The sequence below is a fragment of the Salvelinus alpinus genome, chromosome 4 (assembly GCF_045679555.1).
Source record: "Salvelinus alpinus chromosome 4, SLU_Salpinus.1, whole genome shotgun sequence".
Lineage (NCBI taxonomy): Eukaryota > Metazoa > Chordata > Actinopteri > Salmoniformes > Salmonidae > Salvelinus > Salvelinus alpinus.
This window is the reverse complement of record NC_092089.1, coordinates 88,185,835-88,200,000: the sequence shown is the minus strand read 5'-3', so window position 1 is coordinate 88,200,000 and position 14,166 is coordinate 88,185,835. Positions and strand designations below refer to the sequence as shown.

General features: G+C 44.6%; 1 protein-coding gene across 1 annotated transcript in view; it reads right to left on the bottom strand.

Annotated features, from left to right (window-relative positions):
• The window catches only part of LOC139574646 (TSC22 domain family protein 1-like), a 67,647-nt gene extending 54,077 nt beyond the window's left edge, over positions 1-13,570 (bottom strand). The window contains exon 1 of the mRNA XM_071399403.1: positions 12,803-13,570. Within this exon, the coding sequence (XP_071255504.1) occupies positions 12,803-13,140 (338 nt within the window). The 5' untranslated portion in view covers positions 13,141-13,570. The remainder of the gene's footprint in view (positions 1-12,802) is intronic.
• Between the last annotated feature and the right edge of the window lie 596 nt (positions 13,571-14,166).

The following is a 14,166-nucleotide window of genomic DNA, read 5'->3' as shown; positions in this document are numbered from 1 at the left end:
GGGACAGCAGACTGGGATGGGAGGTGGGATGGGAGGTGGATGGGAGGTGGGATGGGAGGTGGGATGGGAGTGGGATGGGAGGTGGGATGGGAGGTGGGATGGGAGGTGGGGTGGGAGGTGGGATGGGCTGAGGGAAGCTGAGGGTTAGGATGTGGAATTGGAGACAAGTGGGAGTGGAGTTGCTGGCCAGGGGATAGAATGATGGTCAAAGATAAAAGTATAAAAAATAAAGTCAAAATAAAACATAATCAAAAGTATGTTTGAATGACACTGAGGGGCAGTGTTTTTACAGCTGATGCTGGTTTGCCTGAGGCTGATGCCGTACAGGTGTTTGTACGCATGCATATACACACACTGTCATTCAAATGCACACATGGTTACCCGGACTAATTGCCTTGTGTGCCCCCCCCAACCCCTCTTTTACGCTGCTGCTACTCTCTGTTTATCATATATGCATAGTCACTTTAACTATACATTCATGTACATACTACCTCAATTGGGCCGACCAACCAGTGCTCCCGCTCATTGGCTAACCGGGCTATCTGGATTGTGTCCCGCCATACCCACCACCCGCCAACCCCTCTTTTACGCTACTGCTACTCTCTGTTCATCATGTATGCATAGACACTTTAACCATATCTACATGTACATACTACCTCAATCAGCCTGACTAACCGGTGTCTGTATGTACTCGCTACTTTTATAGCCTCTCTACTGTATGTAGCCTGTCTTTTTACTGTTGTTTTATTTCTTTACCTACCTATTGTCACCTAATACCTTTTGCACTATTGGTTAGTGCCTATAAGTAAGCATTTCACTGTAAGGTCTACTACACCTGTTGTATTCAGCGCAAGTGACAAATAAACTTTGATTTAATTTGATTTGACATACATGACACACACACACATGTAAATAGTGCCAGACTCACTCAAACATATACAGTTGGCCTGTTGTGTGTGTTGACAGGGGTGTGTTGTGTTTACAGCCTGGATGGCTGGTGTTGTGTATGTTGACAGGGGTGTGTTGTGTTTACAGCCTGGATGGCTGGTGTTGTGTGTGTTGACAGGGGTGTGTTGTGTTTACAGCCTGGATGGCTGGTGTTGTGTGTGTTGACAGGGGTGTGTTGTGTGTACAGCCAGGATGGCTGGTGTTGTGTGTGTTGACAGGGGTGTGTTGTGTTTACAGCCTGTTTTATTATCTTTAATACGTGCCAGACTGAGCCTGAGTACAAGCAGATAAGACTGGCGTATGGGCCAGTATTACAGCCAGCTATCACCACTCTACCACTACACACACACACACACACACACACACACACACACACACACACACACACACACACACACACACACACACACACACACACACACACACACACTACAGCCAGCTATCACCACTCAACCTCTGAATCTAAATAACACGCTCCCTTCCATGCCAACTAGAAACCCCTAGCTAGATGGGTAGACCTAATACATTAACAAATGGATGGGTGGTGGTGGCACTCCCTTGTCTCTTTCGAAGTTGGCCAATTTTTTTTTTTTTTTTTTTGTATCTGTTTGGCTAATTGATCTGGTGTGGAAGATTTGTCGCTGGCATGCAATGCTGATTAATATTACATCTGAGGGTGTTGGCTTCGTACTATGCTTGTTGGGTAAATGACTGTACCAATGGGTGGGGACTGTTTTTGGTTAATCGTTTTGTGGAATTCTGCCCAACACTGAAGTCATATTAGTATGACAGAGTTGAGCCATTCCAGATTTTGTTTTCAAGAAAAAATAAATAAATCGGCACTATAGTCCTGCTGAAAAAAAAGAAGTCATCTGTGTCCTCAAAAAGACAGAAGTTTATGGACCACATAGGGAGATAACACGTTCTTCACAGTGATAATGAGTGCAACTCATTCTGTCGGTTTTGACCTCAGTAATGGACTCTCTCTCTCTACTACCTCCCTCCTGCTCTACCAGTCTATTCTAAGAATCTATACATCTTTTTTTTTTTTTGTCAGGCCTTTTTATATCAACGGAGCAAGACGCGGAGAGTTTGTCATTCTTTGATGTAAACAGGAAGTTTATTCAACGAGTGACCTGGCCCATGGTGAGACGTCAACGCAGAGCTGAGATCCGTAGACCTGGGTCACAAGGCAGTGAAGGCTCTGCAACAATTACACCGAACAGTAGGAGCAGCAGCTGATTCATTCAATGACCCTTGGAGCTTAATACTGTCTCGGATAATTAGGTTCATCTCTTCAAGGACAAAAGAATGGTGAGGTCAGCATATCAGTAATCTCCTTTGTTCTATTTACAGTATCTACTCAGTACTTTATTTAACCTTCATTTAACGAGGCAAGTCAGTGAAAGAACAAATTCTTATTTACAATGACGGCCTAGCCCGGCAAAACCCAAACCCGGACGACGCTGGGCCAATTGTGCGCCGCCCTATGGTACTCCCAATCACGGCCGGATGTGATACAGCCTGGATTTGATCCAGGGACTGTAGTGACGCCGCTTGCACTGAGATGCAGTGCCTTCGACAGTATCTACTCAGTACTACTCAGTACTACTATTGACAGTATCTACTCAGTACTACTATTGACAGTACTACTCTACTACTCTTGACAGTATCTACTCAGTACTACTCTACTACTATTGACAGTATCTACTCAGTACTACTCTACTACTATTGACAGTATCTACTCAGTACTACTCTACTACTATTGACAGTATTTATTTAGTACTACTCTACTACTATTGACAGTCTCTACTCAGTACTACTCAGTACTACTATTGACAGTATTTACTCAGTACTACTCTACTACTATTGACAGTCTCTACTCAGTACTACTCAGTACTACTATTGACAGTATTTACTCAGTACTACTCTACTACTATTGACAGTATCTACTCAGTACTACTCAGTACTACTATTGACAGTATTTACTCAGTACTACTCTACTACTATTGACAGTCTCTACTCAGTACTACTCAGTACTACTATTGACAGTATTTACTCAGTACTACTCTACTACTATTGACAGTCTCTACTCAGTACTACTCAGTACTACTATTGACAGTATTTACTCAGTACTACTCTACTACTATTGACAGTCTCTACTCAGTACTACTCAGTACTACTATTGACAGTATTTACTCAGTACTACTCTACTACTATTGACAGTCTCTACTCAGTACTACTCAGTACTACTATTGACAGTATTTACTCAGTACTACTCTACTACTATTGACAGTATCTACTCATGACATTACCATTGACTTCCTTCATGGCCTAACAAGCCCAGAGTGGCTGCTACACAACACAGCCCAATGCCTGTTCCTAGATGGACAGTTACTGTAGGAACGTACTGGACTTGTTGAATCAGTTTCAGTCAGTTGCCTGTGTGAGGCCGCATCTCTGTCTGACTGTCTGCCTGTGATTCTTAACTGGATCTCTGTATGAGTCGACCTCTGTATGAGTAGATCTCTGTATGAAAAGATCTATGTATGAGTAGATCTCTGTATGAGTGGATCTCGGCATGAGTAGATCTCTGCATGAGTGGATCTCTGTATGAGTAGATCTCTGTATGAGTAGATCTCTTCATGAGTAGATCGCTGTAAGAAAGATCTCTGTATGAGTAGATCTCTGTATGAGCGGATCTCTGTTTTAGTAGATTTCTGCATGAGTAGATCTCTTCATGAGTAGATCTCTGTATGAGTGGATCTCTGTATGAGTGGATCTCTGTATGAGTGGATCTCCGTATGAGTGGATCTCTGTATGAGTAGATCTCTGTATGAGTAGATCTCTGTATGAGTAGATCTCTGTATGAGTGGATCTCTGTATGACTAGATCTCTTCATAAGTAGATCGCTGTATGAGTAGATCTCTGTATGAGTATATCTCTGTATGAGTGGATCTCTGTATGAGTAGATCTCTGTATGAGTAGATCTCTGTATGAGTGGATCTCTGTATGAGTGGATCTCTGTATGAGTAGATCTCTGTATGAGTGGATCTCTGTATGACTAGATCTCTTCATAAGTAGATCGCTGTATGAGTAGATCTCTGTATGAGTAGATCTCTGTATGAGTAGATCTCTGTATGAAAAGATCTCTGTATGAAAAGATCTCTGTATGACTAGATCTCTTCATAAGTAGATCTCTTCATAAGTAGATCTCTTCATGAGTAGATAAATAATGAATCATGTCCTTGTTGGTAGTTCCTCTGGTGATGTGGTGATGCACTGACAGAGCCTGGCTGGTGATGTGGTGATGTGGTGATGTGGTGATGGCCCCACTGACAGAGCCTGGCTGGTGATGTGGTGATGTGGTGATGGCCCCACTGACAGAGCCTGGCTGGTGATGTGGTGATGGCCCCACTGACAGAGCCTTGCTGGTGATGTGGTGATGGCCCCACTGACAGAGCCTGGCTGGTGATGTGGTGATGTGGTGATGGCCCCACTGACAGAGCCTGGCTGGTGATGTGGTGATGGCCCCACTGACAGAGCCTGGCTGGTGATGTGGTGATGTGGTGATGGCCCCACTGACAGAGCCTGGCTGGTGATGTGGTGATGTGGTGATGGCCCCACTGACAGAGCCTGGCTGGTGATGTGGTGAAGAGGTCCACAGCGACAGCTGTCCCCCCACTGAGAGTGACTCCGTTTGGGTCGGAGAGAGAGCATGTACAGATGACTCCTGATGGTCCCCTGAACCAGACATACAGACAACAGGGGAACACCTCTCACACACACACACACACACCACCATATAACAAGGACACTACACTGTTGCCAGACATCTCCTGGCGGAGCACCAAAACCCATTCACACAGTCACAACAATGCTGTAACTCAACAAGTCCATTAAAACACCATTACTGTATCTCTCTGCACTGTTCTGAGTCGGTCTCACCAAGCTCCTCTCTATCTCTGTCTCTCTTGACTCATAATGGACTTCCTAAAGAGTTCACCTTCAGTAGCTATCTATGTCTGAATCCCATAGCAGTATAGTGAATAGGGTGTAAATTGGGACATCATCTGTCTGAATCCAACAGTAGCATAGTGAATATGGTGTAATTTTGGGACATCATCTGTCTGAATCCAACAGTAGCATAGTGAATATGGTGTAATTTGGGACATCATCTGTCTGAATCCAACAGTAGCATAGTGAATATGGTGTAATTTGGGACATCATCTGTCTGAATCCAACAGTAGCATAGTGAATAGGGTGTAATTTGGGACATCATCTGTCTGAATCCAACAGTAGCATAGTGAATAGGGTGTAATTTGGGACATCATCTGTCTGAATCCTGAGTCTATTCTGAGCGGCACTATCGTTTTATTTTGTCTTCAATTGTTTGCTAAATGGTCCAACAACTTATTTGCTGTCCCTGTGTGTGTGTGTGTGTGTGTGTGTGTGTGTGTGTGTGTGTGTGTGTGTGTGTGTGTGTGTGTGTGTGTGTGTGTGTGTGTGTGTGTGTGTGTGTGTGTGTGTGTGTGTGTGTGTGTGTGTGTGTGTGTGTGTGTGTGTGTGTGTGTGTGTGTGTTATTCCTCTTTTGTTACTATTTGTAACAGTTTTGTAACAGGGAGGGAGGGAGGGAGGGAGGGAGGGAGGGAGGGAGGTTGAGAAAAAACGGTTCTATTTTAATCTTTCGTATCATTCTATTGGTATGGTAGAATACATATATTTTGCAGATGTTATCGCAGGTGCAGCAAAATGCTTATGTTTCTAGCTCCAATAGTGCAGTAATACCCACAATACAAAACAATACACACACATCCTCTGTATGAAAAGATCTCTGTATGAGTAGATCTATGTATGAGTAGATCTCTGTATGAGTAGATCTTTGTATGAGTAGATCTTTGTATGAGTAGATCTATGTATGAGTAGATCTCTGTATGAGTAGATCTCTGTATGAGTAGATCTCTGTATGAGTAGATCTCTGTATGAAAATATCTCTGTATGAGTAGATCTCTGTATGAGTGGATCTCTGTATGAGTAGATCTCTGTCGGAGACACAGTTAATGTGGACAAATGCCAGGGTGCACAAACTACCCAAGCCAGTTCCTGTTCCAGAGGCCAGGGTGGTACACTTTCCCCAAGCCAGTTCTTGTTCCAAATACCAGGTTTTTATCTAGCCATCTGTGATTGGCCTAGAGGTATAGGGAGGTGCCAGGTAGAAGGCTGAGCATTCTGTCAGCTGACTGGTGTCCTCGTTACAACTACCCCCCTGCCTCCGTCTTACACCAACCCATTACAATCCAGACCGTTGCGTATGGCCGTCCTGCAGCGTTTAACGACCACACCGCTTCATCATACCCAACTACAAATCATGTGTTTTACTATTCATCCAATTAATGAATTAAGCACTGGCTGGCATAAACACGTATCATGGTTTCTGCAGGGAATTTGCTCAGCTTTACAGAGGGAGGAAGGACCAGTAGACCACAGTGGCCTTGGCCAAAAGGTTTTTGACCCCTGTTCTGCAATAGTCCTATCAGCACAACACACCCACGCTATCATAAATACATCGACAACAGAGTATTCCCTTTGCAAACAACACACACACACACACACACACACACACACACACACACACACACACACACACACACACACACACACACACACACACACACACACACACACACACACACACACACACACACACACACACAGGAATGTGGAATGGTGATAGGTCCGCCGATGTACTCTGCGTTTATCTCTGTGATTTACATATCATCACAAGAGATTAACATCCAGAGCCTTCAGAAACGTTTCACACTCATTGACTTTCTCCACATTTTGTTGTGTTTCAGCCTGAATTTAAAATGGATGAAATTTAGATATTTGGTCACTGGCCTATGCAAAATACCCCATGTGGTCAAAGTGGAATTATGTTTCACTAAATGTTTACAAAAAATGTATAAAAAATCTAAAGCTGAAATGTCTTGAGTCAATAAAGTTTTTAACCCCTTTGTTACAGCGAGACTAAATAAGTTCAGGAGTAAACCTTTGATGAACAAGTCACATAATACGTTGCATGGATTTTAAAATATATGGCAGCACCTGAAAATTGGTTGTCTAGCAACGATCAACAACCAATAATGACAGAGCTAGAAGAATTTAGAAAATAATAAATGGGAAAATGTTACACAATCCAGGTGTGGAAAGCTCTTAGAGACTTACCCAGAAAGACTCACAGCTGTAAATACTGCCAAAGTCGTTTCTACAAAGTATTGACTCAGGGGTATGAATATTTATGTAAATGAGATATATCTGTATTTAATTTCTAAAAACATGTTTTCACTTTGTCATTATGGGGTATTGTGTGTAAATGGGTGAGAGAAAAACATTAATTTAATCAATTTTAGAATTAGGCTGTAACGTAACACAATGTGGACTAAGTCAATGGGTCTGAATAGTTTTCGAATGCACTGTATATGGAAGTCAAAGGTGGCGTCTCCGTTGATAACGACGCTCGTTGTCGACATAGTGTCTTCCTCCCGGTCCTAGTTCAGATATTTCTCAGTAGGCCTTCACATTTTACTGCTCAGAAACCAAACATGCCACTTGTAATGTGTACCTTTAAAAGTGTGTACAGACAGTACTGTTAGTCCTAACAAAGTGTGTACAGACAGTACTGTTAGTCCTAACAAAGTGTGTACAGACAGTACTGTTAGTCCTAACAAAGTGTGTACAGACAGTACTGTTAGTCCTAACAAAGTGTGTACAGACAGTACTGTTAGTCCTAACAAAGCGTGTACAGACAGTACTGTTAGTCCTAACAAAGCGTGTACAGACAGTACTGTTAGTCCTAACAAAGCGTGTACAGACAGTACTGTTAGTCCTAACAAAGTGTGTACAGACAGTACTGTTAGTCCTAACAAAGCGTGTACAGACAGTACTGTTAGTCCTAACAAAGTGTGTACAGACAGTACTGTTAGTCCGTTCAAAGTGTGTACAGACAGTACTGTTAGTCCTAACAAAGTGTGTACAGACAGTACTGTTAGTCCTTTCAAAGTGTGTACAGACAGTACTGTTAGTCCTAACAAAGCGTGTACAGACAGTACTGTTAGTCCTAACAAAGTGTGTACAGACAGTACTGTTAGTCCTAACAAAGTGTGTACAGACAGTACTGTTAGTCCTAACAAAGTGTGTACAGACAGTACTGTTAGTCCTAACAAAGTGTGTACAGACAGTACTGTTAGTCCTAACAAAGCGTGTACAGACAGTACTGTTAGTCCGTTCAAAGTGTGTACAGACAGTACTGTTAGTCCTAACAAAGTGTGTACAGACAGTACTGTTAGTCCAAACAAAGTGTGTACAGACAGTACTGTTAGTCCGTTCAAAGTGTGTACAGACAGTACTGTTAGTCCTTTCAAAGTGTGTACAGACAGTACTGTTAGTCCTAACAAAGTGTGCACAGACAGTACTGTTAGTCCTAACAAAGTGTGTACAGACAGTACTGTTAGTCCTAACAAAGTGTGTACAGACAGTACTGTTAGTCCTAACAAAGTGTGTACAGACAGTACTGTTAGTCCTAACAAAGCGTGTACAGACAGTACTGTTAGTCCTAACAAAGTGTGCACAGACAGTACTGTTAGTCCTAACAAAGTGTGTACAGACAGTACTGTTAGTCCTAACAAAGTGTGTACAGACAGTACTGTTAGTCCTAACAAAGTGTGTACAGACAGTACTGTTAGTCCTAACAAAGCGTGTACAGACAGTACTGTTAGTCCTAACAAAGTGTGCACAGACAGTACTGTTAGTCCTAACAAAGTGTGCACAGACAGTACTGTTAGTCCTAACAAAGTGTGTACAGACAGTACTGTTAAACCTTTCATAAATCAGAAGTACAGCAGTGATGGCTGCTGAAGCTATGGAAGAGTTTTAATGGAAAACTGTTAACTCTAATTTGAACTTAGTCGTCCCTAGGGTTGGTTAGTGCTGCCAAAGGGAGATGCGAACTGGCAGTAATCAGTTGCATATCATCTTTAATCCCAACGAACACGTCAGCATGTTTCCAAACAAACTTGTGGTTTACATTTACGATTTGGCCACGATGAGAGAGGACTATATTTGGATTTTAAAAAGCCTTTAAAACGCGTCCAATATGACAAGCTGCCTTGTGAGGTTTGTGATGCGTCGTGTTTACAGTGACCTCTAGAGGTTTGTGATGCGTTGTGTTTACAGTGACGTCTAGGGGTTTTGTGATGCGTCGTGTTTACAGTGACCTCTAGGGGTTTTGTGATGCGTCGTGTTTACAGTGACCTCTAGGGGTTTTGTGATGCGTCGTGTTTACAGTGACGTCTAGGGGTTTTGTGATGCGTCGTGTTTACAGTGACGTCTAGAGGTTTGTGATGCGTCGTGTTTACAGTGACGTCTAGGGGTTTTGTGATGCGTCGTGTTTACAGTGACGTCTAGGGGTTTTGTGATGCTTCGTGTTTACAGTGACGTCTAGGGGTTTTGTGTTGCGTCGTGTTTACAGTGACGTCTAGGGGTTTTGTGATGCGTCGTGTTTACAGTGACGTCTAGAGGGTTTGTGATGCTTCGTGTTTACAGTGACCTCTAGAGGTTTGTGATGCGTCGTGTTTACAGTGACGTCTAGGGGTTTGTGATGCGTCGTGTTTACAGTGACCTCTAGGGGTTTTGTGATGCGTCGTGTTTACAGTGACGTCTAGAGGGTTTGTGATGCGTCGTGTTTACAGTGACCTCTAGAGGGTTTGTGATGCGTCGTGTTTACAGTGACGTCTAGGGGTTTTGTGATGCGTCGTGTTTACAGTGACGTCTAGGGGTTTTGTGATGCGTCGTGTTTACAGTGACCTCTAGAGGGTTTGTGATGCGTTGTGTTTACAGTGACGTCTAGGGGTTTTGTGATGCGTTGTGTTTACAGTGACGTCTAGGGGTTTGTGATGCGTCGTGTTTACAGTGACCTCTAGAGGGTTTGTGATGCGTCGTGTTTACAGTGACGTCTAGGGGTTTTGTGATGCGTCGTGTTTACAGTGACGTCTAGAGGTTTTGTGATGCGTCGTGTTTACAGTGACGTCTAGGGGTTTGTGATGCGTCGTGTTTACAGTGACGTCTAGAGGTTTGTGATGCGTCGTGTTTACAGTGACGTCTAGAGGTTTTGTGATGCGTCATGTTTACAGTGACGTCTAGAGGATTTGTGATGCGTCGTGTTTACAGTGACGTCTAGAGGTTTTGTGATGCGTCGTGTTTACAGTGACGTCTAGAGGGTTTGTGATGCTTCGTGTTTACAGTGACGTCTAGGGGTTTTGTGATGCGTCGTGTTTACAGTGACGTCTAGAGGTTTTGTGATGCGTCGTGTTTACAGTGACGTCTAGAGGTTTTGTGATGCGTCGTGTTTACAGTGACGTCTAGAGGTTTTGTGATGCGTCGTGTTTACAGTGACGTCTAGAGGTTTTGTGATGCGTCGTGTTTACAGTGACGTCTAGAGGTTTTGTGATGCGTCGTGTTTACAGTGACGTCTAGAGGTTTTGTGATGCGTCGTGTTTACAGTGACGTCTAGGGGTTTTGTGATGCGTCGTGTTTACAGTGACGTCTAGAGGTTTTGTGATGCGTCGTGTTTACAGTGACGTCTAGGGGTTTTGTGATGCGTCGTGTTTACAGTGACGTCTAGAGGTTTGTGTTGTTTTTCTGAAGGGCTTACTGGTGCTCTACCATGCCGTCCCTAGGAGAGGGGTGCGTCACGCAGTGCCAGGCTTTTTTCCCCGCTATACTCAACTTGAGTGGGTTGAGTCACTGACGTGAAGTTCCTGTCCGGTTTTGCCGTACAGGAAGCCCCTTTTGTGGGCTATAATTAGCCTTGTCTCAGGGTAGTAAGTTGGTGGTCTGTTGATATACATTTAGTTGTGTGGGGGCTGTGCTTTGACAAAGTGAGTGGGGTTATATCCTGCCTGGTTGGCCCGGTCCGGGGGTAGCGTCAGATAGGGCCACTGTGTCCCCCGACCCCTCCTGTCTCAGACTCCAGTATCTATGCCGCAGTAGTCTCTGTGCCGGGGGGCTATGGTCAGTCTGTTATATATGGTGTAATTCTCCTGTCTTATCTGTCATCCTGTGTGAACTTAAGTATGCTCCCCCTAATTTTCCTCTCTCTCTCTCTCTCTCTCTCTCTCTCTCTCTCTCTCTCTCTCTCTCTCTCTCTCTCTCTCTCTCTCTCTCTCTCTCTCTCTCTCTCTCTCTCTCTCTCTCTCTCTCTCTCTCTCTCTCTCTCTCTCTCTCTCTCTCTCTCTCTCTCTCTCTCTCTCTCTCTCTCTCTCTCTCTCTCTCTCTCTCTCTCTCTCTCTCTCTCTCTCTCTCTCTCTCTCTCTCTCTCTCTCTCTCTCTCTCTTCCATCCCGGAGGACCTGAGCCCTGGACCATGCCTCAGGACTACCTGGCCTGATGACTCTTGGCATTTCACGTCCCCAGTCCACCTGGTCGTGCTGCTGATCCAGTTTCTGCTGTTTTGCCTGTGGCTATGGAACCCTGACCTGTACACCAGACGTGCTACCTTGTACCGGACCTGCTGTCTCAGTCTCTAACTCTCGCTTTCTCTCTCTCCCTCCCTCTCTCTCTCTCTCTCTCCTTCTCTCCCTCCCTCTCCCTCCCTCTCTCTCCTTCTCTACCGCACCTGCTGCCTCGACTTCTGAATGCTCGGCTATGAAAAGCCAACTGACATTTACTCCTGAGGTGCTGACCTGTTGCACCCTCTACAACCACTGTGATTATTATTATTTGCTGCTGGTCATCTATTAACATTTGAACATCTTGGCCATGTTCTGTTATAATCTCCACCCGGCACAGCCAGAAGAGGACTGGCCACCTCTCAGAGCCTGGTTCCTCTCTAGGTTTCTTCCTAGGTTCCTCCTCTTTCTAGGGAGTTTTTCATGGCCACCGTCCTTCTACATGTGCATTGCTTGCTCTCTGGGGTTTTAGGCTGGGTTTCTGTATTAGCTCTTTGTGACATATGCTGATGAAAAAAGGACTTTATAAATTCATTGATTGTGATTCTTCTGTCTTTTGACTGAGTCATTTGAAAAGTTATCATTATACATTGGAGAGGGAAATGCATAATTGTATCTTCATATGTAAAAATGAGGGGTAATGAAAACTAGTTGACTTCCTAGGGATGTCATTCAGCTCTCAAATCATAAACATTCTTAGCATGTCAGTTTTTAAACAACCTAATTGGTCGAATGTGATGTTTGATTAAGGTAGAATAGTCACGTTATTAGTTTTCATTAGGTTGATGATATTATTGTGATGCATTTGTGGTTATGACAGGGATATCACTAATACATTGAAAAAGTACATCATCAGAAAGTTAAACAGAAAGGTGGAATGGAAGGTAACGATGACCTAACAACTTTCAGTACAGGTGAGTAGGAGGAGGAGGGGTATGTCTTTGCGTTACAGTCCCTGGGTTATTACCTGTCCTGTAAGTACAGTGACAATATTGAAGGTGTATTACCTGTCCTGTAAGTACAGTGAAGGTATTGAATGTGTATTTTCTGTCCTGTAAGTACAGTGACGGTATTGAAGTTAGTCATTGACACATTACACTTAACCAGCCCTACACCTTGCCATAACCCAGGTACAGTGTAAGATTACTGCTGTAAGCACAATATAACAATGAGTAATCACAATAATTATTACAATGTACAATACTTACAAAAATAATGACACTGTAATGTTTAGTGAGATAATGTGAAACTAGAGATATTTTGAGGTGTTTCATGTATCAGCAACTTAACAGGATGAGATAAAGGTGGAGATGTAAATGAGGATGAGAGATATAGGTGAAGTACAGTACCTGTGGAAGAACAGCAGGATGGACAGAGTGGTCTGGTCGATGTTGCTGTTGCAGATGCCCTCGTTGAGCAGGTAACAGGGGTCTTTGACCACCGACTCCAGAGAGTCCAGTCTCATCATGCTGTTCAGCTTGTCCGTGTTCACGTTCTGGTTCTGGAACGTCAGCTGCTCCCGGAACTGGCGGAAGTGGCTGAGCGACGTGGGGCTGCCCATCAGAGGGGTGCTGTGGCCTCTGCCCTCACCCCCACCCCCAGCTGGGTCGTCACAGTTGGCCAGGTCCAGGCAGCAGGAGCAGCAGTCCAGACCGATGGGAGAGAGACACTCCTCTCCATCTGACATGATGACAGCAGATCAGTCAATCCGGTCGGGCAGAACACCTTGAGGGACTGGAGAGACGAGCTCCACAGCAGGAGAGAGAGAGGTAGAGAGAGAGAAAGACCTTGGTGCTGGTCTCTCTTCTACTTCTCTACTTCTCAGGCTTGTAGTCGTTGTTGTGTGTTCCTCAGCGTATGCAGAGGGAAGGATTTCCTCCCTCCAGGTGCTCTGGATGAGGGTGTCGGGAAGTCAAGTGTCCCCAGCTTCCTCCTCTTCCCTGAGAGTAGACAGTCAGTCGTGTCTCCCCGAGTCTCCCTCTCGTCACGTTAATACGGCTATGTTTGCTTTGGTTGTGAGACACTCGCTGGCTTCTGTGTCTGTGGGGGAGAGAGAGCTAGCCAATGCTGTGCTGTCTGCGTCTGTGTCGAACACACACACCCTGATTCAGCGGGAATGTGTTTCAAAGCTGCTTATCACTTTTTTCTCTGCCCAGCACTTTTTCCTCCCCCAACATGCTTAGAGACTGAGGGAGGGAGGTGGGGAAACCCTTGTGATTGGTAAACGACTGGCCCTCCTCTTTCTACTCTCTCACAGTCTCTCTCAGCCGCTGCATCACAATTAGGGGATGGACAGATGCAATGCATGTGCTTGGTGATGCTCACTGTTCTAGAGAGAGAGAGAGGGAGACAGAGAGAGAGAGAGGGAGAGAGAGAGAGAGAGAGAGAGAGAGAGAGAGAGAGAGAGAGAGAGAGAGAGAGAGAGAGAGAGAGAGAGAGAGAGAGAGAGAGAGAGAGAGAGAGGGAGACAGAGAGAGAGAGGGAGAGAGAGAGGGAGAGAGAGAGAGGGAGAGAGAGAGAAAGAGAGAGAGAGATGCAGAGAGACAGACGGAAAGAGGGACAGAGAGAGAGACGCAGAGAGAGAGACAGACGGAAAGAGGGACAGAGAGAGAGAGAGAGAGACGCAGAGAGAGAGACATAGGGAGATAGGGAGAGAGAGAGAAAGAGAGAGTGACGCAGAGAGGGAGAGAGGGAGAGAGGGAGAGAGGGAGAG